This window comes from Phalacrocorax aristotelis, chromosome Z (genome assembly GCF_949628215.1).
Source record: "Phalacrocorax aristotelis chromosome Z, bGulAri2.1, whole genome shotgun sequence".
Classification (NCBI taxonomy): domain Eukaryota; kingdom Metazoa; phylum Chordata; class Aves; order Suliformes; family Phalacrocoracidae; genus Phalacrocorax; species Phalacrocorax aristotelis.
This window is the reverse complement of record NC_134311.1, coordinates 71,758,527-71,784,352: the sequence shown is the minus strand read 5'-3', so window position 1 is coordinate 71,784,352 and position 25,826 is coordinate 71,758,527. Positions and strand designations below refer to the sequence as shown.

At 50.7% G+C, this 25,826-nt stretch overlaps 1 protein-coding gene across 2 annotated transcripts in view; it reads left to right on the top strand.

The window, feature by feature from the left end:
* CNTFR (ciliary neurotrophic factor receptor) overlaps nucleotides 1–25,826 on the top strand; it is a 213,314-nt gene that overhangs the window by 128,913 nt on the left and 58,575 nt on the right. For both annotated transcript variants that reach the window (XM_075078575.1, XM_075078576.1), the window contains exon 4: nucleotides 24,350–24,580. In XM_075078575.1, coding sequence (XP_074934676.1) covers nucleotides 24,350–24,580 — 231 coding nt within the window. The remainder of the gene's footprint in view (nucleotides 1–24,349; nucleotides 24,581–25,826) is intronic.

Here is a 25,826-nt window from a genome sequence, read left to right as displayed (position 1 = left end):
CTCAAATACACAGACAGAAGGTCTTGTCTTATCCTCTCCTCTCCTCACCATGCTATTGGAGTGCCTTTCAGTCATGCATTAAGCGACATGACTAACATCTGTCATGTGTTGTTTGTTTTTCCACCCGCTCCCCAGGGTGAGATGCGTGTGCAATGGAGTGTTTTGGAATTTTTTTAATTGGCACTCGCTGTTTACACTGGGGAAGGCAAGGTCAAAGGCACTGCGTGCTGAGCGGCCAGCCGGGAGGCCGGAGACGATGCGTGCTTCCTGCAGAGGCTCGTTCTGTGCTCAGGCTGGGACCAGCGCAGGAGAAAGCTCTGTCTCATTACATAGCACCTTCCCACCTCCCTTGACACCTCCTTGCATCTCGGGCCAAGTTTTGCTCTCATCACAGCATACTGGCACTTCATCTCTGGGTGGCTCCTGCCAAGGCATTATCGGCGTTGTCCTCCTCAAGATGCAGCCCTGCTTTCTGCGAGCCTGACCTACATTCCTCCGCCGGAGATGAACGGACTTGTGTTTGGCTGCATAAAACACATGCTCTTGCCGAGGAAAGGCTACTATATTAACTGCTCCAGAGCTCTGCGTGCGATGGACTGGTTCTTTTCGTAATATACATCAGCCATTGTGTCACTGGCAAACTTTGCCAGCAACAGTTTTATGTTGCCTTCAAGATAATTGATAAGATGAGTGATAAGAAACAGGCCAAGAACAGATCCCTGCAGGGACACTCTGGGAACACCCTCCTGCAATGATGATTCCCCGTTAACAATTAATTCCCCATTAGCAATTGCATTTTTTAATCCTTTCTGTTATAACGCTGGATGCTCTCGTTATCCAGCTGGCAGAAATACCAGTCTTGCTCCAAACTGCAGCCCCATTCAGCATGTGAGCTGGTTTTGGAGCATTTCCAGGACCTCTCTCAGGTTAGGAAGCAAGGTTTGGCATAATCCCTACCTGTCCCTGCTTCCCTCACTCTTTGCAAGCCATCTCGAAGCCAAAATGCTCTTCAAATTTGCTTCCTGGAGAGCTTGGAAAGCCAGAAGTGAGGCGTGGTGCTGAATCAATAAGGTGATATGCCTTGACATTGGATGAATGTTATCAGGGTTTGCTCAGACCAGGCAAAGTCAGGGGGCTTACCTCAGCCTTGTCCTCAGTCTAAATGAGCTCAGTTCGTGGTGGTGTTCACATAACGTGCTGAAGGAGCCAGCTGTATCTGGAAGACCTTGGTCCCAGGGCATGTCATGAATAGATCTATGCTCCTGCCTTGGAGCTGCAAGAGGAGAAAGACACAAGCACTGGGGCAATGGGTGAAGGTATTGCTGAAGGTGTGGACACCCCTGCAGGGCAGCACCCCTGGCAGAGCAGCACTCCCTGCTCCTCTGGGCATCCCAGCAATCACCTCACTTCTGTAGGCAACTTGTGTACCCATCGGGTGAGTCAGCCTGACTCACCAAGGACACATTACCCCTCATATGCAGGCTCCAGCGCCGGCGGCTTATGTGCAGCAATCAGGATTCAAGCTTCTCTGCGAGATGGAGCCTGCTTAAATCATTCTGAAGGCTGCCATTTGAGGGCAGGCATCTGCTCTTTGCCTCCTTTGCCTTACTAATTGCTTTGCAGGGCTAGACTAACCCAAGTTCACAGCCATCTGCTGGGGACCAGCATAATTCCAGTGGGATTACTGCATCTTCTAGGGGCTGATCTAGCCCACTCCGTGCTGGCCAGAAGTACAACCTGGCTGTAGTTTAGGTTGCGTGAAACCCATGTTCCTCTGATGCTTTTGCAAGGAAGGTCTATTACCTCCATCCCTGGGCATTTGTTACCATGGTGGTTTCCCTGTTGCCTCCCCATCTTCCCTGCCAGCCTACAGGTACAAGGAAACAACCGAGACAACAACCAACCCCACCTGCACTGACACCCCAGCTGCATTAAACTCTGCTGCATGGTGTTAGGGCATTTAAGAGCCCATCAAGGTCTGGGCTCCCCCTTGCTACTCTGATCTTTCCCTGCTGCTTCTCTGCCCTATGTGGTGAAGGTAAGTCTGTCTGAGAAAAAGAACCTCAGACCCATTACAGGCACCAGTTTCTGCATATCCCCCTTTTCCTTCTTACCCCTCTGTCTGTCCCAGAGCACCTGGGGTTTTTTTGTGGGTTTTTTTTTCAAGCACAAGATGCATCTCCCGAAAGGTTCCTCTCTGCAAAGTAAAAGATAGGCTGGAAGAGTGGGCCAACAAGAACCTTATGAAGTTCAGCAAGGATAAGTGTAAGGTCTTGCACCTGGGAAAACATAATCCAGGAGTGCAGCACAGACTGGGATCCCCCTGGCTGGAGAGCAGCTCTATGGAAAGGGACCTGGGGGTCCTGGTGGACAGGAAGCTCAACATGAGCGAACAGTGTGCTGCTGCGGCCAAGAAGGCCAACAGGATGCTGGGTTGCATCAAAAAGGGCATCGCCAGCAGAGAGAAAGAAGTCATTATCCCGCTCTACTCAGCACTTGTTGGGCCACACCTGGAGTACTGTGTCCAGTTCTGGTCCCCACTATGCAAAAAGGATGTGGCCAGGCTGGAAGGGGCCCAGAGAAGGGCCACCAAGATGATCAGAGGACTGGGAAGCTGCCATACGAGGATAGGCTGGGAGAGCTGGGTTCATTCAGCCTTGAGAAAAGGAGGCTCAGAGGGGATCTCATCACCATGTACCAGTACTTAAGGGGCAGCTACAAAGAAGATGGAGACTCCCTTTTTACACGGAGTCACACAGAATGGACAAGGGGAAATGGACACAAGTTGCTCTTGGGGAGATTCTGAATGGACATGAGAGGGAAATTTTTCACAGTGAGGACAGTCACCATTGGAATAATCTCCCCAGGGAAGTGGTTGACTTGGCCACATGGGACACCTTCTGGAGTTGTTTGGACAGGGTGCTGGGCCGTCTTGTCTAGACTGTGCTGTTCCTAGAAAGTTAGACTAGATGATACCTGAGGTCCCTTCCAACCTGGGATTCTGTGAAAATAGCAAAAATAGCCCCAGGTCCTGGAACATCTTTTTCTATTACTGGACATCCCTCTGAGCTCAAGTAGATTTCCTGCCCAGACACAGAGTGAATTATGGCCAAGTTCTCAAAGTCTGACCTTGTGGTCAGCTGGAGCACAGGCTTGCTAACAAATGTGGTCAGCCCGTACTGCAGACAGCCTGTTTTTAGTGCCTGTGTTTCCTTGCCCACTGCCATATTGCCCTGCAGGTCGCAGAGCTGAGCATCCCCCAGGGGGCTGGCTAGCAGTGCAGGATAGCCCCACAGGGAGCATGTCCCAGGTTCACTCTTCCTGGCTGGAGGTGGGGAGATAGAGAGGGTTGATTTCCAACCTGTGTCTGTTAGTTTTGCACTGTAGAAAGTCATGGGTGCATGGGGTAGGGTGGCCTGTCTTGCTGGGGCGTGCTGGAGAGCACAGCTCAGCTTGTGCCCATCAGGGAGCAGGCAGCTTGTGGCACTCACCTAGGGTCTGTGCTTGGAAAATAGCTGCAGGTTGATGTGAGGTTGATGTCCTGTTGTGCAATGTGCGGTTGGATGGATGAGGAGAGATGTGTCTTAAAGTGCAGGTGGGGAAGAGAGGAGAAGAACAGGAAGAAAAATTGGGGGGCTGGCAGTTAGGTGAGAGGGAGCATGGCTCCAGGGCTTTAAAGACTTGTTCTTTGCAAGTTACTGAAGTCTGGAGACATGCAAAGGACATTGCAAATAAGCTGCCTGCATTTGCTATACAAGTCTGTCTGGAGGCACTTCCACTGAATGTACCTTTTTGTGGGAATGGAGGAAGTTATTTGAGATGGAGCCAAGAGAGATGAGGTCCTGGAGAAAAGCAAGGATCTCTGCCTAGGTACACATGAGCCATCCAAGAGCTTGGAAGGAAATCTAGTAGGAAATATCTGGGATGCTAACAAAAATATGAATTCTTCCATCAGTCAGGTCCATTGAAGCACATCTCAAAGTTATAAAAGGAAAAAAAAAAAGGAAAAGTAACTACGGGTAAGCGTGTGGAGCTGGCAGGTTTTGGACAAGCCTGTGATCCCACAAAACTGGTGAAAATAGTTCACAGCTGTGGTGAGAAGAAGAAACTGCTCGGAGGATCACAGTCTGCCAGGATTCATTAGTTCTGACAGTGGCAAGGAAAAACATGTTACAGTAGTCCCTTAGACTTCATTAAACATATCGACAAACAATGAAGGAGGAGGAATGGGGTTTGTAGTCCACCCAGACTCCCAGAGGAGCTTTGGATGGAGAGTGTTCAGCCCAGGGGGAAGCCCTGAGAGTTACTGCTGGCAGGGCAAAGCTGCTGCAACCTGTGGGGAGGACGCAGGACCTGCTGGTGTGGATGTGGAGAGGTGACAGAGTGGGACAGGAAGCAGCCTGTGGCTCAGGGGGCATCTGTGTAAGCCAGCTTGGTCCTTGCTGACAAATCCTTGCTGAAACCCACTGATGGACAAGCCCAGATCTTGGGGAGAGGCTGGGAGGAAGGGTTAGGATAAAGGTAGTCTTCTCAAAGTGGCATTGTCCCGTTGTGTGAAGCAGGAGCATTGCTTCCTCCGCCGACACTGGGTTGTAAATCAAGGCATTGCCATAGCAGCTGGGAGCCCCCAGATCCTGGTGGAAGCCAAAATCTCATTTGCAAAGATTTTCAGACTGAGGGAGCTCAGGCGTAGCATAGCACACGGGAAGTAGCTGTGGGCTTTGCTCTTTGAGTGAGCTCTGGCTACTCAAGAAGGGCCGCGGTCTGTCCTAGCACTGAGCTGCTTTTGGCAAGGGAGGAAGCAATCTGCCCCACAAACCCATCTGCGGGTTACCTCTGTTGGTTTGGTTTTCTTTTTATGACCGTTGTTACGTTCTCAAAGGCTTCCAGAAATGGAAGGTCTCATAAAACAGTGACAGTTGGAGTTAAAACCTTTAGTGCTTCAGGGGTTTGTCTTCAGTTAGCCTCAGAAAGCTGAAAAAGGTCTAGTCTTGGAAGTCACACGTGGCCACCCCAGGGAGTCAGCCATCTCACATTTCCAAAGCATCCTGGTCCCCACCAGCCTGTTCAGCAATAGGTGTCCAGCTGAACTTCGACTGATGGTGCCACTCATTTTTTATCCCCTTTGAAGGGTTTCTAGTGTCTGAAGTCCTGGATTGTAGGCTGCCCTGGGACTGCAAAGCCAATCTCTGGTCAGGCTGAAAGAGCAGAGTGCCACAGCTCTGAGGGCAGCTCCGGGCACTGCTTGCAGGAGCCCATGACCTTAGCAGAGGGTGTTACAAATCATTCCTGGAGCGTGTCAGCAGGGCTGTGTGCGACAGACCCTGAGACCAAAAGGGCAGACGAGGCTGGGGCTGAGATGTTCAAATCCTCCACATCCATCAGTAGTGTTGGACACAGAGTGAGTCACTAGCTGCTGTCTTCAGGCAACCTGTGACACGTCTGCGACTAAGCAAAGCCATGGATAATGGGAGCACAGCTACAGTGAGACACTTGAGACCAACCATCATCATCTCTACTTGCTGGGGAGATGATTTTACTAGGGTGGAAGTAGAGCAAAGGAACCATGAAGCATGCTCAGGAATGCAGATACTGGGACACAACATACACAAACCTTAATAATCAGTCTTTTGAGGGGTTTAATTTCTCTGGCCAGACACTGTGCTTCGGTGCAAAGGGAAGTACCTAATATCCAGATTCCTAATCTGGGTAAGTGATGCCGGCACGTAAAAAATAAACAGGAGAACAGCTTGCAAGATGTGTAGTCTGTCCTGTGGATGAAGAGAGCATCTTTCAGGATAAGCAGTCTTGGGCAGCACTAAATGGAGTGGATCCATGCAGAAAAGCCAATATAATTGTGGCATATTAAAAGGAAAAAAAGAAGAAGAAAGATTGCAGAGGCTGTGGCAGGCTTGTTACAGAGGGGAAAAGCAATGCGTGTCACCTTGTAATGAGTGCTCCAGGAAGACCAATCAGGTGGAGAACTGAAGTGAGACCACACAGTGATCGACGGTGATGGAGGCAGGAGGGGTTACAGCAGTATTTGTCCAGCATAAGGACCATTGATCTCTTGGTGTAGGATTTGCTGGGAAAGATTGTTATTTAGGCTTAGCTGCCACCAGGGGCTAATTGAAGTGGAGGAGTCTGGACCCTCATTGTACCACCTTCCTTTGCTTAGAGCCATACTGCGGAGGGTGGGGTTGAGGAAGGTGTGTTGTGTACGGGACTCACAATGTGGGGATGAAACAGCCTTTGTCTCTGCTCAGGAGATAAGGGGAAGGAGCTAAAAACTTTTCCTTGCACAGTTGCGTACGTCTGTGGCAGGGTGAGTCCCTGTTCCACAGCCCTGGGAGAGACACATCCACCTCCTGGTGCAAAATCTCCCATGGATGGGGCAGAGCCTTGCTGTAGGGTGCACACAGCTGGCAGAATCATGCACTGCCCTTTGTCCCAGGTTCAACACAGTTGACCTTCCTAGCTCTTTTATCTTGCAAAGCCTGAAGTGTTTCCCCCAGTGCAGATCCCTCTTAGTGGATTTAAGCCATCCGGCAGTAGTGAGCTCTTCTTAGTTATCTATTCTGGAGCACTGCAAAAGAGCCAGAGGTCTGTGGAGCTGATGCTGAAAAACACTGACCTGCAAGGCTGGAAGCCTGGAGTACTTCGGCCAGCCAGGTGCTATGTGCTTTGTAGGCAGAAGAGAGCTGGCACCGTCACTCCGAGGAGCTGACTGGGGTGCACAAGCTAAAGCAGAGCTGCAGCCTGTAGCATGTCTTGCTTAATTCCTGCTGAATTTGCTAAGGTGTAATGAGGTGTGCATGTATGTGCATGTATTTCTGATGTCCAGGTGCTGGGCACGTTGCTGGGTAACACAGCTCTGCTGGCAGAGAGCTGGTAGGGAATGGATGTTTTGCTATGCTTAAGTGTGCCTCTGCTCTCTGGAGAGAGGTTCCCTCTGTATTTTGCCGGTCTGTGCTGCTTGCAGGGAGCCACACCTGCTGCCTCCAGGATTTAAACCGAAATAAAGCAGAGGAAGTTGCTGAGCATCCCTTGTGGAGGTAACAGAGCTATGGAGGGGCATCAGGGTCTGGTCCTGTTGTGAGTGGCAGGAAGGCAGGCTCAGGACATCAGCAGCTGGTTCGAACCTGCATCGTGCAGAGCATGTGCACAGGGGTCTGCTTCTGGGGGCTGGTCCTGGTAGCCCCAAGTCCATGCATCCATCCAAGCACAGATCTCCACGAGGGCAGGAGAGCTCTGCTTACCATCCACATTGTATATGTGCAGACCCACTCCCAGGGAGACGGTAAGCCAAGCCTATATCGCTCACTCCCGGGGGGAGTCTCCAGCCGTAGCCATGAACTTGAGACTTTGTAGGATGAGTCACAGAGAGCCTCTGAAACCAGCCAAGCCGCAAACCCTGGTGGGTTGGACTCTGCTGTGTCTGCGCATTGCCTGCACTGTGGTGTGGTTGCTCCAGCAAATGAGAAACTGAGGCACACAGGAGTGAGAGTGTATTAAATCCAGAAGTCTGTCTGTCTGTTCCTCTCGCTGAGATTTCCCATGGGAAGCCTCCATGTCTGGCCATAACTAGGAGCCTGGAGATCTGCCAAAATGTGTGCCAGCTGCTGAGACAACTAGAGAGGCTTGGAGAAAAGCATGAGAATCCAGTGACATTGCTCAGGAGTGGGAAAGGGCTGCTGAGCACTGCAGAACTCCTGCTGTTGGGAGGGGATGTAGCATTACTTGGGACATGGTGAGGTGCCTGGCTGATGATCGCATCCAAGTTCCTGTGCTCTGCAGACTTGAAAATTAGTTTTACCTTTGTGGTAGGAAGCATGGGGTAATTAGCCTGTGCACTTGTCTCTTTTTTTTTCCTTCAGGTGAGGATGCCTGCTGTGTGGCATAGGGGAAGGACAGCTCAGGAGCTGGGGTCCCCACTGGTGCCTCCAAGCTCATAAGGCATGATGTGTGCCCTTTGGCAGGGGAAGGGACCATGGCCATTGCGAGTGGCCACAGGCGCATTTGCTAGTGAGCTGTAGCACTATCCCCACTGGCGCTCCTGCTGGAATTCCATTCACTTTACTGGGACTCTTCTCTGCCTCAGGCTTTGCCCTTGAGGGGCCTCCCTAGCTTTGCCTGGTAATGCCCAGCCCTTGCCTTGCCCTCTCCCAGCATCGCAAGGCACAGACCTTTGGGTGCTAAGAGAAAGGGTGTTGCTCCTCCTTGCTCTTGGAGGATACTTGTGCTCTCTTGCTGGACCCATCGCAAGCATCCTCCTGGCGTTGGTTGGGTGTAATAGTTCTGCCAGCTCTGTGGTTCCTGTTGGCAGAGAGCCTTTAGAGACGCCCTCAAGCTGCCTTACTGCCCTTCCCATCCCATCAACGGCGCTTTGCTGATTTATAGCCACAATGTGCTGGGTCTGCCCCTGTGCAGGCAACTGCTCTAGCTCTCAGCTCTGAGACAGACACATTTCTCTGTCCCTCCCAGCTTGCAAGGAGAGCTTCTGTTGTTTTCAGCCCAAGTTGCTGAAGGCTGATCCTCTCTTTTATGGAGACTGAACCCTGGATATTCAAGAAACAGCATTGAACTCAGTACGACCATGGTTGGCAGGTTTTGGCCATAATTAATTAGCATTGCTCACACTTCCCTTCCAACAGTGGAGGAAGGTCCTGCAGCTCAGGGAAGCACTGAAGTGTTGCAATATAATCACTGTGGCCATTTTCACACTGACGGTCTGTGCTCTTCAAAAGTTACATAGCTGCTGCGATGGCATCATGGGAGACAGAAGGACAACTCCCAGGGGAATAGTAATGACATAGGACTTTGGAAGCTGTCATTTTAAAAGAAACATTTGTTTATGCATTTATGCATGGTTGGGTTTTGATTTTTTTCTGGTTCTTGGCATTGGCTTAGCTTGACTTAGCCTTAGTGAAGGTGCTACTTGTGTGTCCTGAGTGGCAGCAGGGTCAGCACAGGGTCCATCAGCCCACCAGGAGATTCAGCCATCGAAGCGTGGGAGCTCCATGTGCTTCCCTTGCACCCAGCTCCTCTGTCTGAGCACAGCAGCAACCTTGCAAGCCCTGGGACACCAAGAAGAACTGTTCAGGAGGTGGAAATGTGTCTTGTCTCCCAAGAAGTTTTGGGAGAAATTCCATTTGAGAATGGAGGTGTCTACCCTATCTGAGCAGGGTACCCAGTTGTCAGCCCTTCTATGTGATGGTGAACCTACCCTCCACGTAAAGTTGTCCATCTCATTCCATAGTCTGGGCCAGTCTTTTCTGCCGAGCATTGTGAATCCATGGGCTTTTGCATCTTATGATGCATTTCTTTCTCTGTATTTCTGCAATTACATTCTTTGCAGCTCCGGAGGGATGGCTGTGGGCATCCTTCTATTGATCCATGGGTAGGACTTTAGCATATAAACCCAGAAGAAAAATTCCAGGATTTAGGTAGGCAGATTTAACTCCATTACACTGTTCTACACTGCTACAAAAGCAAGTGCAAAGTCCTGCACCTGGGGAGGAGCAACCCCATGGACCGGTACAGGTCAGGGGCTGACCTACTGGAAAGTGGCTCTGTGAGAAGGCCCTGGGAGTGCTGGTGGGCAGCAAGGTGACCCTGAGCCATCACTGTGCCCTTGTGGCCAAAAAGACCAATGGTGTCCCGGGGTGCATTAAAAGGAGCGTGGCCAGCAGGTTGAGGGAGGTTATCCTGCCCCTCTACTCTGCCCTAGTGACACCACATTTGGAGTACTGTGTCCAGTTCTGGGCTCCCCAGTTCAAGAAAGATGGGGAACAACTGGAGAGAGTCCAGTGGAGAGCTACAAAGATGATGAGGGAACAGGAGCATCTCCCTTATGAGGAAAGGCTGAGACACCTGTGTTTGTCCTGCCTGGAGAAGAGAAGACTGAGGGAGGATCTTATCAATGCTTATAAATATCTGAAGGGTGGGTGTCAAGAGAATGGGGCCGGGCTCTTTTCAGTGGTGCCCAGCGACAGACCAAGGGGCAATGGGCACAAGTTGGAACACAGGAAGTTCCACTTAAACATGAGGAAAAAATTCTTCCCTGTGCGGGTGCCAGAGCAGTGGCACAGGCTGCCCAGGGAGGTTGTGGGGTCCCTTCCCTGGAGACATTCAAACCCTGCCTGGACGCGGTCCTGTGCCCCTGCTCTGGGTGTGCCTGCTCAAGCAGGGGGGTTGGACAAGGTGATCTCCAGAGGCCCCTTCCAAGCCCTGCCATTCTGTGATTCTGCGATTTATCCTGCCCTAAATCACAGTTCCAGAGTGAAGACTGCATAGCGAGCCACCAAGAGTGCATCACAGCTTTTTTTAACGTGTGATGTTGCAAACCTGCCTCCCAGGTGAATATTGAGCCCTGCTGCAAATGCTGAGTGACTTTAATTCATGCATGGTTTGGGCCAGCAGCTCGCAGGTTTGTCCTCGCCCAGCCTATTGCCGGGGGTCCCAGCTGGGCTGTGACCACATGCTGGGAGCCCCAGGCTCTGGTGAGCTTTCTCTCCCACACAACACACATGCACAGCTGGCTTGCCAGGGTGCTGGGAAAAGCAGCACCAGGGCTGGAAGTGTTGGGAGGTGGGTGTCAGCAGGCAGAGATGTTCAAGTCAAACCCAGTGGGGCTGTAGCACAAGGGATTAGTGGTTACAGGCTGTTAGTTCATTTAATTGTGTTTTCCTTCCTCTGGTGAGTTTTGGCCATTTTTCTTAACTTCTTAGCCCTGAGGAGTTTTTTAGCATAACCAGTATTTATGGAAGGCTTTTCGCTTTGCGACTTCAGGGGGAATCACTGGTGTACACTGCAGCAGCTGTCTCATAACCCCACAGGCAACCGCTGCAACATCCGAGTGCTGGCATCCTGGGGCACATACAGGTTTAAAATGGATAAAAAGACACCAGCTCAAATGAATTCTGTGCTTTGGGAGTTTGTATTTCAGCAGGGCCAAGAGACCCCAACCCTGGCGTTGATGCACCAGATGCCATAGCATCACAGGGGAGATGTTTGCATTAGAGCTAGGCTCTGATTTTCCAGCTTGCAGACCTGTGGACAAGTCATTTAATTGGCTTTGGGGATTCAGCTCTGCCTGTAAAATGAGAATGATGCTCCTCTCGTTTGTCTTATCTGTTGGAGTTGTCAGCTCGCTAACGTGAAAGCTGTCTCTTGCTGGGTGCTGGCAGAGAGCAGTGGGTGACAGGGTGCCCATCCTCTGGGGGATGCAGGGAGTGCAGCAGTGTGAGTGCTGGGGAAGAGCCACCTCCATCCCCTGTGCTGGGACTCCACGCTTCCCTTAAGGGACGTCTCCGTCAGGAAGCAAAGTGCTTGCTGCCAATCTGTCCCGAGCAGAGCTGACAGGGAAAGTCCTCAGGGGAGCCATTTTCTGTTGGAAAATGAAGTCCCATCAACATCCGAATGTTTTACAAAATCATATTTCTCTGTCAGAGGGGAAAAAAAATTGTGGGACAAGGGGAAGGGCTTTTGGTATTCTTCAAAAATGGTTAGACTCTTCACTTTAAATTGACACCACCTACCCCCATAAAAAGGGTTGCAAAGCCTTTTGTACAACACAGTGGGGCAGTTTTGAAAAAAACCTAAAAGACATTAAACCCTTTGGTTCCTTCTGAAGGAAAAAGCTTTCCTCTTTTTTTCTTTTTTTTTTTTCCTTTTTCCTGTTTAAAGAAGAATATTCAGAAATTTGGGCTTTTGCACTGATGGGGCCAGAGCAGCGTTTCCAACTTCACTGCATCCTGAGCTTGCCCCAGCCATGCCAGAGCTGCTGGGGGCTGCAAGCGCTGGAGCCCAGAGGAGCCAGAGCATCTCCTCCCACCCATCCCCACACAGTTGACCATTCTCCTGTTGCCGTCTCCCATGGGCCAGTGGCCACTCTCCCTGGGCGGGCTGCAGAGCATCCTCTTTTTGCTCTGCTTCAGTTTGTTTTCTATTTATGGCCTCAAGCAGGAGATAAGGGGAGAGCTGCTTGCTGCCTGTAGCTGCTTTCTGTGTGTGCGTGCATAGATTTGCACTGATTTTCTCTCCTTATGGATGTCTCGTATTCCCCTTCCCGCAGGTGGTGTGTACAGTTGTTGGCAGGCTGCTGCCTTTGGGCAATTTCCTCCTCCTCCTCCCTACCATTGACTCTCTCATCCCTTCTCCTCTTCCTCCCTCTTGATGGAGACAGCCTCTCACAGCAAATTCATTTCAGAGATTTTTTTTTCATTGCCAAAGCCAAGATTTTTCTCCCTCCTATCACACTTAGTCTGGAAGTGGGAGCGGGGAAGCAGGGTTTGGGTTTGGTTTTTTCCAGCAATAAATAATTTCAGCATGCTGAAGAGGCAGGAGAGCAAAGCTGGCGTTAGGCTACATTGAAATGCTCCATTTGTTCTGGGAGTTCTCCTCCCTCCAGAAATCTTCGGTAGTGTTTAATTTTAAAGCAAGACACTACTACTTTTTGTTTTCTTACTTTCCAGAAGAGATTCCCATATTATATCGGCTTGCCTGAAGATATCCATGCACACCAGAACTTATTCCTTTGGCTTTTCTTTCCTCTTTGCTTGCTTTTTGCTGGGGTTAAAAGCCCCAAGTCAGCAAGGTACTTAAACACATGCTGAAAGTTAAGGGCTTGCCTAAGTGCTTTGCTGACTTGGAGCCAAAGATATTTTCTCAAGTCCTTTAATGCTTCGGAACCTGAATTCAAAACATTTTACACAAATTCCAGAATTTAAGTATCTCTTCTGCTAATAATAGTTGTAATTCAGTAGTGCCTTCACATATATGGGGCTCTAGACGTGGTGAGTTTCTGTATACTCTTACTTTCAGAAAATATGCTTCCCTAAAATCTTCTTCTGCTTCAAACCCAAGAGCTCTCCAGAGAGCTGGGCACGTTTATTTGTATTTCAGTCAATGAACATAACTGGCCTATTAGCTGTTGTTTTGCAATGAGACACTCGAAGCTTTTAAGTGTTGAAATTTAGGAAATAATGGGCAATTAGTAGGAATCATACTGAATGAATGTCTGCTCCTGAACTAACATTTGCTCATCATCCCCAACACAGTGAAGGAGAAAAAAAAAACAACTTGAGGGCTCTCAGAAGCAGCAGCATCAGTAATCGGAGGTTAAGAGGTGCTCTCAAAGGCAGGCTGAGCTCCAGTTTCACAGAGCTTGAAAGCAGCACTGCTCTCTGCTTTTGAGAGTTTAGTCAGAGGGATGGCAATAAAAGCAGTACGGAGAGGGAATAGGAGTGGGTAGATGAGCAGGAAAGGCTACATGGAGGAGGAGGAGGAGGTGTTTCCAGAAATGGAGAGGCAGCCAGCATTGAATAGTAATTACGGTGTGGTTGTCACAGGCTCTGCGTGATGAGGCCAGTGGCCTCTGCCACCAGCCAGCTGATGGGGACTACTTGGAAATGCTCAGTTGCTTAATGAAGGACATATTCTTCAGAGGTTTTTGGAAAGGGTGCTGGGCACCAGTGCTTCAAGGCACCAAAAAGGGAGCAGGACCAGGCAGGAGAAGACGTAGTTCACAACCCTCTGAGGAGTTGCATGCACCCTCCTCTGAAAGCCCTCGGTGCTACTGCTGGGAATGGGAGACCAAGCTGAAAGCTGCCAGATTACCATCCTCATCTTAAGGCTTTCTTTTCAGAGGTGATATAACCACTGCATGAGTTTCTGCATTGTGCTTTGTAGGGATATGTGTGTGCATCTGCACAAGGCATGCAAAGCCACTCTCCATGTACCCCAAAGCATCACGTCCTTGCAATCTCATGCTGTTGTGTAGACATGCTCTGTGAGTTGCTCAGAAACTCTTTGGGAACCATGATTCTGCAGTCATGTCATCCATGGCCCAGATACACCTTCCAGCCATAACCAAAACCAAGCCTCATTCATCCTGTGGATGGCGCATGCTTCCAAGCTCTGCTCAAGATCCAGGGGCTCTGTCCTGTTGTCCTGTCATGGTCTGCAGTGCTTCTTTAGCTGCGTCAGGGATTTATCTTGACGTCTCTGGTGGAAATAACTCTTTCAGTGTGCCATGAGTCTGATATGTTGCCATCTTTCACTGCAGAGGTGCTTGCACCCAGCAGACACTCTGTGTGACTGTTGGGACGCAGGTCCACAGCTGTGCCATGGCTCAGCATGTGCCAGTGATTGTTTCCAGGCTTGGCTTTGCTTGAGGATCCTTAGGAGTGAAAGGCATGAAATACAGATGTAATATCTCGTTATTACTGAGCCAAATCCCAAGGCCTTCCTTGGCTGAATTGTTAATACAGCCCCTGATGGGCAGAGTAGATGGTTGCCTTGTTATTAATATTGCTTTGAAATCATCACCAGGCTCCAGAAGTGCAAGTGTTACTTGGAGAAGTGAGTGATGGTGGTTAAGTTAAAAAAACAAAAAATTACTTGGGAAAATGCTTCCCATTTTATCACCATCTATTTTTCCCACCCACTGTTTGCTGCACTGTACTGGCAGCAGCTCAGTTCCTCTGTTATCCTGTAGCCACCTGCATAAAGAAAAGTCTTGGTGTTGATGCAGGGGGAAGAAACAAGTCCTGGGATCTAACCTCTGATAGGTGTTGGGATGAAGGAAAAAAGTATTGGTGTTTCTCTTGGGAGTTCCTGGGCACAGGACATCCCTGGGAGTCCTTTGGTGCTGCACTTGTCCCCCCATGTCTTGGTGCTGCCGGTTGCATCCCTGCTTTGATTTCTAAATCTAGCCTGAGTGATGCCTTTGAGTCCTGGTCCTGCACGCAGTGTGCCCTGTACCTCCTCCTTGCCAGGGCTGGGTCATGAGGAGGAGGATGAAACTCCTGTACCTGTGGTTAAGAAAATGGAGGAGTTTTTCCATCCTCAGGCCACAGAAGTTCATGTGTTTAGTTGCAGTGGTCCCAGCTTCAAGCCCAGCTGCTGCCGATTCACCCAGGGGTGTGTGCATTACATCTGTAAGCGACAAGCCACTGGCCTACAGCAGGCAAAACCCAAGCCAACAGACAGACAGAAAGAGCCTGAGGGGCTGAATTTTAGAGCTATTAAATGATTAAATGCAAGGGAAAAAAAAGTTAATTTAACATCGCGGTTGTGATTTTACACACCCAAGAGCCTGGAAATTGAGAGCTCCGCTTCTCACACAGGGATCGTAACTTGGCACCGCACAGATTGTACAGTATGTAAAATTAGACCGGAGAAATAGTAAATATGCTGCAGGGAGCAATACTGTCTTGGCAGAAGGAGGATGGACTGAGTGGGACCCAACAGGTCTTTTACGCCTCTGACTTCCATAATTCTGTGCTAATAAAAAAATATTGCACAATGCCTCATGCTAATCCACAGCCTTGAGTGGGGTGAAACAGGAGCTGGGTTGTTACATGAACAAACAGCGGTCGCCCCCAGTGTATTCATGCAAAGGAAGGCTGTTATTTGAGGGCAGGCGCGTGGGCATTGGCAAGCAGCGATGGGGAAGTGTACGCTGCTCATGGGGCTTAAAAGGCAGGTTGCGGTTAGCATGGTGCGAGGTGTCCTGACGTCTCTATCCAGCGCCGCTCCCCTCCCCAAATCTCAGTAAATACAGGTGTCTTTACGCTCTTGCTAGACCACAATGAGCTTTTCTTGTGTTTACAGCTGTGATTTGGGCACCTAATTCGGAATCATATTGATTTCTCCATAAACAGCATTGAAAAGCCTGATCTAAGCACTCTTTTGTGGCCTAGAGTTATTTATCCTGTCTGCATGAAAAAGCAGGACCAGAAAACAAGCCTCTAATTCATCTGTGGTGCTAACAGCAGTCACCTGGCAGCCAAGGGCAAAGGCTCAAGTGAACCTGGCTTGGAGGATATCGGTGGGATTTTTCTGCTGTGTGCTGGATCCTGTTAGTGCCATTCATCTCTCTCGTCCTCCAGCTCCTTCCCCTCCATATCATGCCACCCAACGTGCTGGGGCAGTTGCAGTGTAGATGCAGAGGGTTGGAGGAGTCACTGCTTCATGAGGTAACTGCTCTTACTCAGGACAAGTCATCTGAAGTCGACTTTGCAAGGAAGCTGAGAGGGCAAGGTCCCACCCAGCCTTCCCTTTGCCTTAGGATGAAACAGGTGTCATATCTAAGCCTGTCCTGGCAAGGAGAGCACTCGGAGTCCCAGGACACAGGCATTTTTGGACCAGAAGAGCTAGGACATCCAAGTGAAGGTCTTACCAAGACCTTCTGCTGGAAAACAGATCAACACATCAGCACAGGCCCCCTCCTGCGATGCAAAAGCAGAGCCTCCTGGGAAAAAAAAAAGCCAAGACCAACAGCCCAACAGCATCCAGACTTCTCTGCTGCAAAGCAACTGAGACAGAAAAGCAGAAGTAGCAGCAGAGGCACATCTTCTCCTGGTCCTGCCTACGGCAACACTAGACGGGAATGCAACCATTGCAGATGGGTATGCACCAACATTAGACCCCTCCGGCAGAGCTCAGTCCTACCCCAAAGCCATGAGAAAGGGCAGCTTCTTTGGGGTCTCCCACAAATGCATGTCTGGAGAGACCCTATTACTGAGGCAGGATGGACGTGGTTGCTGTTCCCAGGTTTGCTTGCCCTATGTGGCTGGGGACAAGCTGGTGTTGGGGCTGCACGCTGCTGTACAGCCCCTGCTACTCCCAACAGGAGCTGAGCATGATGGCACGTGGGACAACAAGGGTGCCAGTGACATAGAGCCCTTCTGGCTTGCAGCAAGGAGTGCTGCCAGCATGATGTTCTGGGCTGATGTGGTTTGGCAGGTCTAAAGAGCTGCAAGAGAGGCTCCGTCCCAACACAGAGGTGCCAAAATGCACAAAGACCAGTACAAGACATGGGCATAGCAGTCTGTCCTGGCACAGGGAGGACATGCTCTTCCCTGGTGAGATCCCACTCAGATAGGGACAAAGGCGTTGGTTCAACCAGTCTGATGGTGTGATACAAGCAGGAAAATTATGCTGAAGTTACTTGTCTGCTAAGGCAAATTTCCCCGCCCTGCTACCATGTCTCCCAGCCAGGGCTCAGCATGGGACCACAGCCCACAAGGCACGGGGAGCTGTTGCATCCCTTGGGGCTGAGCCAGTGCTGTAGCAAGGACTTGGCCCTCACTCCTGCTGCAAGTTTCTGTTGCTTCTGCTTCCAGCGGTGAGTCTCTGTTCTATGATTTCCCACTGGGTTTAGCACTCCGTTTTCTCCCCAGGAGGGTGCTTATGCCCTGCCACTGCATAGCCTGGTTGGCCCCCGTGCATAAGCCATGCAAGTGCCACCATCCTGACCATGCTGCCATCCTAGCTGTGCCGCCTGGAGATCAGTCCCAGGGACAGCATGCCAAGCTGGTACCAGAGCAGGCATCATACCTCCTCACTGCTGGGCCATTGGGTCCAGGAGGGAGCCTGTGGTGTGGAATATAATTTGTGACAATGGCATATTTGATTGAAAAAGTGTCACTTCATCCTCAGAAATTCCCAGTAGATATTGCATTAATTTTCATGGAATAAGAATCAGCTTCTTGCAACTGAGCAGCCAGAAGGACCACGAAGGCCCTTTTCACCCCACAATGGACATTCCTAGCTGGGTTTGGATGCAGCTGCAGAGGGAGGTGCAGTCAGCTGCAGAGCAGTGGTGGAAAGTAAGGCTGCTGCAAAGCCGGAGGAGACCTTCTTTGGGGGCAGCAGGGCTTTGCTGTCCCTCATGGGAGGATATTTTGTGGTCACATCCAGGCCAAGAGTAGATGCTCTCCAGCCCTGAAGCATGCCCTGAGCTGAGCATGTCAGAGGGCAAATGTGCCTCCCTTACAATACCCCTGAAGTAAATTGAGGTCTGCTTCCAGGCTATCATGAAGTGATTGAGTACAAGTCCTTTAGCGCCCATCTGTTATCTCTTAATTAAAGTTTCTTGTTAATTATTTTTTCTTGTCAAGAGAGCAAAGCTGCTGACTCCAGGGATTTACCAAAGTAGAGCAAACAAACACGGGCTCCACTTGCTGCAATTCTTCATTAATGGACAGAATTAACTTGGAACAGTCCATATCTTTGGCTACATCGATGACACTTAATTACACCTGTTTCCTTACAAAGATGTATCTAGTTTTAAATCACTCATGAAAGAACTGCCTCCTTAAGCATGAAATTCCTTCTCCTTGAAGGGAAGGTTTCTGCTGGCAACGAAAGCTGTGCAAAAACCAAGCAGTACCAGAGGGAGTAGATATAAGGAGATCAAGGATGGGGCATGCTTCAGGAAGCTGGGGTCAGGAAACCATCTCCAGTGCCAGAGGCTATTTCATCTCAAGAAGGGCAGACCTCAGGGCTGTGAAGCTGCAGATGGGAGTAGGGCCACGAGCATCCCTTGGGCATGGTTGGCGATGCTCTTGCCAGTCAGCGTGGGTGCAGGAGCAGGAGAGAAGCCACAGGATTGTGCCACTGCTCTGTGGAACCCAGGCCCAATGACCAGGAACGTCCTCTTCCATGCAAGAAGGGTGACGGGAGATGGCCAAGCCCAGGCACCAGCACATGAGATGTCACTGCAAGGAGGCAGAGCAGCCTGGGACAGAGCTGAGCAGAGACACTTGCAGATCTTGCATCAGTGGCCAGCCAAGGTGGGGATTGGTGCTCTCCTCCTTCCCTTCCCGACGTGGCCAAACTCTTTCCCCTCACCCTCCCCACCCTCTGGGGCTCTCTGCACATCTCCTCTGGGCTTATTCATTTCATTTACTGCAGGAAGTTGCAGGGTGCAAGACCTCACTGGTTTATCTGCTTGGAAAGCTCTAGGCATGCCCCTGGCACTGTGTAAATATTAAATGTATAATTCATGAATAAGTACACAAAGAGCTAATTAGCTGCTGAGATTATTATTCGTGGCTAGTTGCTTAGCTCTGGGAGGCAGGTACAAAGGCTAATGGGGGTGATGTGGAGGCCCCTCTGTTTGAAGGCACGTATGTAATTCTCTGACCTGCTGCAGAAGTGCTCCACATCCTGTCTGGGAAAGCAGGGACATGTCCTTTCTCGCTGCCTTAGTTTCCCCATCTGCAAAAGAGGGGCAGAGCCAGAGGCTGCACATCCTGTAGAAGAGAAAGTGCTTGTGTCTGTTCCCAAAAATACTTCATGCCGTCCTTTTTCTCTCACTCTGGTTACATGAGCAGCAACCCTGTGGTGCATCTGGGTAAAGGACTCCAGGGGACCCGGTTGCCCCCATCTGCCCACAAATCACTGTGATGGCGAGGATGGTTTGGGTCCTGACAAGGGCATGCTGGAGGTTGGCTTGCAACAGGCCCTGGCACAAAGAGCACCATTGAGGATCTGTGGTGAGCACTGGTGCTGGGAATGCAAACCATCCTCTCCGCTTTCTCCACCCACTGTTCAAAAGACCCCTTGGGCATCTGGGCACAGTCCCCCAGGGCCATATCCGTGGTGTGGCTCCATGCATGCTGCATAGGCAATGCCCAGCAGCACGCTTGCCCTGGCAGCTGCCCGTGCTGGCAGGGTGGGAACCTTGGTGGGAAGAGAGGGAGAGTAGCCAAGAGTTTTGCTCCTTCCCAGCATGGTGCATGCCATGGCAGTCCTCAGGTTTGCTGGATTTCCCTGTGGTGTTGTCCTTGCAGTCTCGATGCAGGTCAAGATTCATTAAGAAGGAGAACAATGATGATGTTTCTTTTGAGCAGCTCCAGCTGAGCAGAATGGGTTTAGGAAGCATCAAACATGTTCCCATGGGCCCTGCATCTCAGCCACTTTGTCTCATCTTCCGTCTGTGCCCCTCCCCTGGACTGCTATCCTGCTGGTCCCTGTTGCATTGCAGTTGCACAGATCACGCTGTCAAGTTGTCACTCTTCATCACTAAGAGGGCAGCAAAGCAGCTAACAGCTTGTTTCACCAAGCTGGCTGAGGTCCACCATGAGAGCTGTGCATGTCTGTCCCATGGGCAGCTCCCGTCTTCCCTCCACTACAGCTTTGCAAGGCTGTGGGTAAAGCTGTAATTTCTGCCCTCGTTATGTATCACCACGGCTCTTCTACAGCTCTGGGACTTTATGTTGCTGCCACACTGTCCCTGGCTGGTGAGCTGTGCTGCAACAGATGATGTGGGCAGTGGTGGGGTTGGATGCTCAGAGGCATGTTGCTTGTTGGGGTGTAGCATCACAGCCTCTCAATCATGTGTGCTTCACCCTTGTGCTGTCACCTGACCCAAAAAGCAGCATACTTTGGAGAAGCAGGGTGGTATAGGGGCAGGGCAGCATCTCTAAGGATCAGTTCTAGCCAATGATCACAGCAGTGTTGGTGGGAAGAATCTTTGGAGGTGTCAAGCCCAATGTCCCACTCAGAAGAGGACTATTCCCAACAGTAGACCATATCTTTGTCAACAGAGCCCTGACAACCTGCAGGGATGGAGGTCCCCCTCTCTGTGGGTATCTGTCCCAGGGCTGCACTGCCCTCCTGGAGAACAAATTTTCCTCAATGTCCAGCTTGAACCTCCTGAGCTGCAGCCCCTGGCTGTTGGCCCTCATTCTGCCCATGCCGCCAGTTGATGTCTGTCCCACAGGTCTAGCCCTGCAGCACAGGCACAATCTTGGCCATCAATCCCATGTGTTACCACTGACATGATGACCAGGAGGGGGGACAAAACACCCTTCCCTCCTTGCTTGAGAGAGACATGAGGCTCTGGGTGGGCTGGGGGCAGGACAGACCTGCTCATACCCAGTCTGCAAGAAGTGGAGGCTCGCAGTAAAAGCTCTGCTCCCCCTTGCCCATCCCCATCCTAAAGCAGAACTAGTGTCTGCAGCACCAGACACAGCTGCTGCAGCATTGCAGGTGCAGCTGTCCCCATGGTGCCCCTTCTCAAAGGGCGGTGACACCTGCCGGTAGGGCTGCCTTGTGTTCACATGGCAGTGTGGTTGGGCAGGACTCCTGTGGCTGGCACAGGGCAGGAGGGCCGTGGGGACCTGGCTCAGCTCCAGTAAGAGCCTCAGCAAACCCAGCTGGGAGAAACTCCTCCTCCGAAGCTGTGCTTTGGGCTTCTCCTTCATCAGGGGCCTTAAATCATTGCCTTGGAAAGGAGCATTGCTTTCAAAGACATGTCTTCCAGGAATGGCTCCCTCAGCCCTTCTGGATAAGTGCCAACATGTTTGCACTGTGTTTAAGGACAAATAGGAAATAATTCATGGTGCTTAGTCCTGCTGCCACCAGCTACAGACAAGCTCTTAGCCACAGTCCTGAGAAGCATAACTGGGCACCACAAAGTTTCCCCCTGCTCTCAAGCCATGGTGAGGACCAGGCGAGGCAGGCAGGTCTGTGGGTCCATGGCTGCAATGAGCCTTTCTACATGCAGGGCTGGTGGGTGGTGCAGCATCTCCAATGTCTCTGCTGGGCAGATCCCCAAGTGTGAGGCCAGGAGGGTCAATGGCCTTTTGTGAACAAGCAGAAAAGTGGAAGAAAAAATATCTTTACCTTATGTAATACAAGAAATTAGAGGAGAACTTGATTAAGGTGCTGGGACTCTTTAGCTCTGTTATTTATAACCCATCTGCCTAGTCACCTGTCCGTCCATCCATCCATCCATCCATCCATCCATCCATCCATCCATCCATCTTCACAGCCATTCAAACAGCCAACCATCCACCCAACTCCACTGCTGTTCACTGGTCCTTCCATCCTTCCCTCCTTGCACCAACCAGCCCATCTTTCCACCCATCCCTCCATCCACATACACTGCCAGCCAGCCAGCTGCTTATACTCTTGTCCCTCCATCCTCTTACACATCTCTGCATCCCCTTATATGGGGATGCATCCATCCATCCACTTTCATAGACATCCATCCTTTCATCATCATACACTTCCCTCCATCCCATCTGTGCCCATCCAGCCAGCTGTCCATCTCTGTGATTGCATGCATTCATTCTTCTGTCCATCCATCCATCTTCTACCATGCTTCTGCCTATTTGCCTGTTTATCTGGGCCCATTCCAGCAACCCCTCCTCACACAGATGCCTCAGCTTAGATGGCCTCCCCTCTTTCTGCCTGTCAGTATGTGCTCTAAGCTTTTTTAAGACACTTGAAACACACTTGTCTGATCAGCACAGTTTCTCAAAGGTCCCAACCTTTGACTAGTGTCTGAGGTGATTCTGAGTTATCTCACCAGCATCTTACTCACTACAACCCATTTTTCCTTGTCTGTTTTTAGCAGCCCCTTTCCCAGCAGTGAAATCATCCCCAAAGGTGCTTCTTCCCTATCTAATGTGTTCTGACAGACGGACTCAGACCTGCCAGGGTCTCCCCCAGGGCCAGCTTCACCCTGGGGCTCTCTCCTTTGCAGATGGGCTCAGGCTGTGGGCTTTCACACAAGGAATGCCTGGATTATGCCCATGTGGTCCCACCTATCAATAGGACCCAGGAGCTGATGTCTAGAGAGGGAGAAAAAAGCAGGCAAGGCATGGCAGGGAGTGCTTCTCCCATCTCTCCCCACCACCAGCTGCTTGCAGCCTCCATGGGCTCAGTGGGCAGATCAGTGTTTTACCACCCTGGGTGGTGTCTTCTGCTGTGGATTCATTTAATCACTATTTCCCCCAGAATGTTGACATCCACAGCATCTGATGGACATGGGTTTCTGTAATTTAATCACATTTTGTGTGAAAAAGCACTTTCTTTTGCTTGCTTTCATTTGCTGCTCCTTAATAATTTTATTAGGAGAAAGAGCAAGCAGTCCTTCTCTGTTCGTCCTCTCCACATCACTCATCATTGCTTAGGTGTCTATCGCATCTCTACTCAGTTGTCTCTTTTTATGGATGAAGGGATCGAGTCTGTTAAGCCATCCTTAAACGGGGTCTGTTTCCTGGCTTTGCTCTTCCCCATTTTCTCTCTCTGCTCCATTTTCAGTTGAACTGTACTCTGAATGGCACAGGGACAGATTTGTGCGTGGCTTTTAGGGTACAGTGCTTTTCATTTTCCTCTCATTCCCTTTCTAAATAATTCCTAGCATTGGGTTTGCATTTTTGGTCACCACTGAGCTGATGTTTTCGGGGGAGTGAGCATGGTAACTCCAAGGTATGTTTCCATGGAGGCTGTAGCTCATTTAGAGCCGTGAGTGGTAGGGGAAGCAAGGCTTGATTTTCCCTGTGTGCAGCCCTGTACATTTATCAACACCGTGTTACCACCTGGTGGGTCTGTACCATGCTGTCTCCTCTCACTGCCTCGAACCCCTTTTCCCCATGAGTTATGAGGGTGTTGGGCAGCTCTAATCCAGCTCTGATTGTAGAACTTGACTGGTGATGTCTTCTGCTGCCACGTCTGACCACTTGTTCTCACCTTTGGTCTCCTAACCTTTAGCTGCTATAAATCCTTGCAAGGGCTTTCCTCATGTGTCAGGGCTGCTTGGTTTCCTTGGGAGGCACCTTGTCAAATGTGTTTTTGAAACCCAGGAGTGTTTTGAGAACAAAACATCCCTTGTCTGTGCACAAAGGCCTGATGAAGCCTTGAAGGATCCTCATCCTCTGCTGATCCCCCTGTCCTGCTTCACCCCATGTCATGCACACATGCACACAGGTTTATCCTTGCCACATGCAGCTCAGCATAGGCAGTGTAGCAACACAGGAGAGATTCAATTGCTAAGGATCATTAATGAACATCAGCTTGAGCTCCTGTCCAGAAACCTGAGAAAATTCAATTAGGCAGCTGGTACCCAATGAGCTGTATTGCCCCACTCACAAGATGCTAAATCAAACAGCTCAGCAAGGCATCATGTTATTTTAGAGAGAGAAGAAAAGCTGGGCAGGGAGACAAACAGCATAGCATGTACCAAGCAGCTGCGCCTTTCCAAAGCATGACACGGTTAGGTAGCCGTCCTCCCAACTGATTTCCTGGGCAGGGAATTGCAAGGACAGCTGCCTGCTTCCCATCTCTGCTAGAAAATAACTTGAGTTTGCTGGTGACAAGTCCTGGGGCTCTGTCACCTCTCTTCTGGGAATTTCTGATGTGTGCATTTGGTTTGCATCCTGCAACAAGCCACGCAGATACAAGAGTGGCAATGACTTGCTGGTGTGAGCACCCGTCAGTGCTGTGAGGCATTTGACTGGTGGGTGCAGCTCTGACATGTCTTCTCTAATGTAAAGGTTGGAGGAAGGCATCTTGGGAGACAGAGGTGGTCCATGAGTCCCGATCCCCTGCTCTTTGCCAGTTGATTCACTCTGGTCTAAGGTTAAAAAAAATCATTATCAGAGCCAGGAGGAGAACTTGGGCTTCCCTGGCCACCACCACAGTGTCAACCCATGCCCCAATCCTTCCCTCACTTCCTGTACAAGTGATGGTAAGATGCTGTTTCCAAAGCAGCCCTACCCATGGGGCTCCAGCTCACCTGTTTTTCTCCTCTTCCTCCCCACAGACAGCCACATCCAGTATGAGCGGGTAGGTGCAGATGTGACCATGAAGTGTGGCTCCATGGACTGGGATGCCGCGGTGACCTGGACGGCCAATGGCACCGACATCGATGAGTCCCACCTGAACGGGTCCTACCTGATCCTGAAGAATGTCGACCTGACACAGAGTGGCCAGTACTCCTGCTATGAGGGCTCCTCCTGGCACCTCAAATACCAGACCTACCTGAGGGTGGGAAGTGAGTACCCTGGCGTGTGACACGGGGGGACAGAGCCATGCTCTCTGCTCCCATATTGACCCCTCACAGCCTCCTCCTGCCATGCCGACCCCTGTACTGTCTGTCCATATGGTTGCCTGCTGCACCCTACCATATGAGCTCCCCACAGTGTACTAATCCCAGCAGTGGGATGCTGGAATCAGCCCCTCCGGCCCCAGACTTTACATCAAAACCAATAGATTAAATGGTGCCCCAGGAATAATTTGGGAAGGGATGCTGTTTCTCCATTCAGCCCAGTGCCACCTCTGCAGGTGGGAAGAGTTGGGGCTGAGCTGTCAGAAGGGATTGCAGCTGGGAAGAGGAAGTCCTGGCTGGGGTTACTGCAACATAGTTGTTTCAGAGGAGCGGCCAAAAGTTGGTGGTGGTTGCTGTGTGTTTGCAGAGCCCCTGTGTACAGGATTGCTGGAGGACAGCTGTATGTTTCCCAGGATTTTGCATATCTTAAGCGCAAGATGCCCTGATTCACAGGTCTCGGTGCGGGAGATAAGAGTTTTGCTATATTTCACACAATGCTGAGAGCTGGTAGCAGCTGTGTGTTTGGTGGGCTGCTGTGTTTGTACAGCTGAGAGCAAATGTGTCTTTTGCAGTACGGCGTCTGCAACCAGCAGTGGAGGGTATCTGGGAGCACCAGACAGCATAGCTGGCTGTGGGATGGTAACTGCTGCGGAGGATGCTGCAAGGCACCAGCTGGGGATGTGTCATGTAGGTGGCCATACATTCCCAGCTTTGGAGGACATGGCAGAGCCTTTCTCTGCTCTTTGTCTCACCTTCCACACCTTGCGTCAGAGCCAGCATGGCATTTCCATCCTAGACCATGGTCCAGGGGCAGAGAGTTGCACAAGGACCAGCTGTGGCCTGTGTAAGCCCTGCAAATCAGCCAGGAGGGGCTCACTGCACCTGGAGGTCAAACTGAAGAAATCCAAGTTTTAGGGATGCTGCATGGTCTCCAACTCATGGTTTAGGGTCTGCTGGCAGATATCCTGGCACACAAGCCAAGCAGAAGGGGTACTGGAAGAAGCTGAACGGCAACATGAGAAGCAGGCGAGTGGGGAGCAGTCAGTGTAGGGCAGGGGGATGGCAGTGAGTAGGTTTTGGGGCTGGGAGCACAGCAGACAAAAAGGCAGTGGCAGATGAATCAGGGGCCTCTCAGCTGCGCCGTCAGGATGAGGAGGTGCTCATAGGTAGCTTGGAAGCAGGGAAGGCAGGA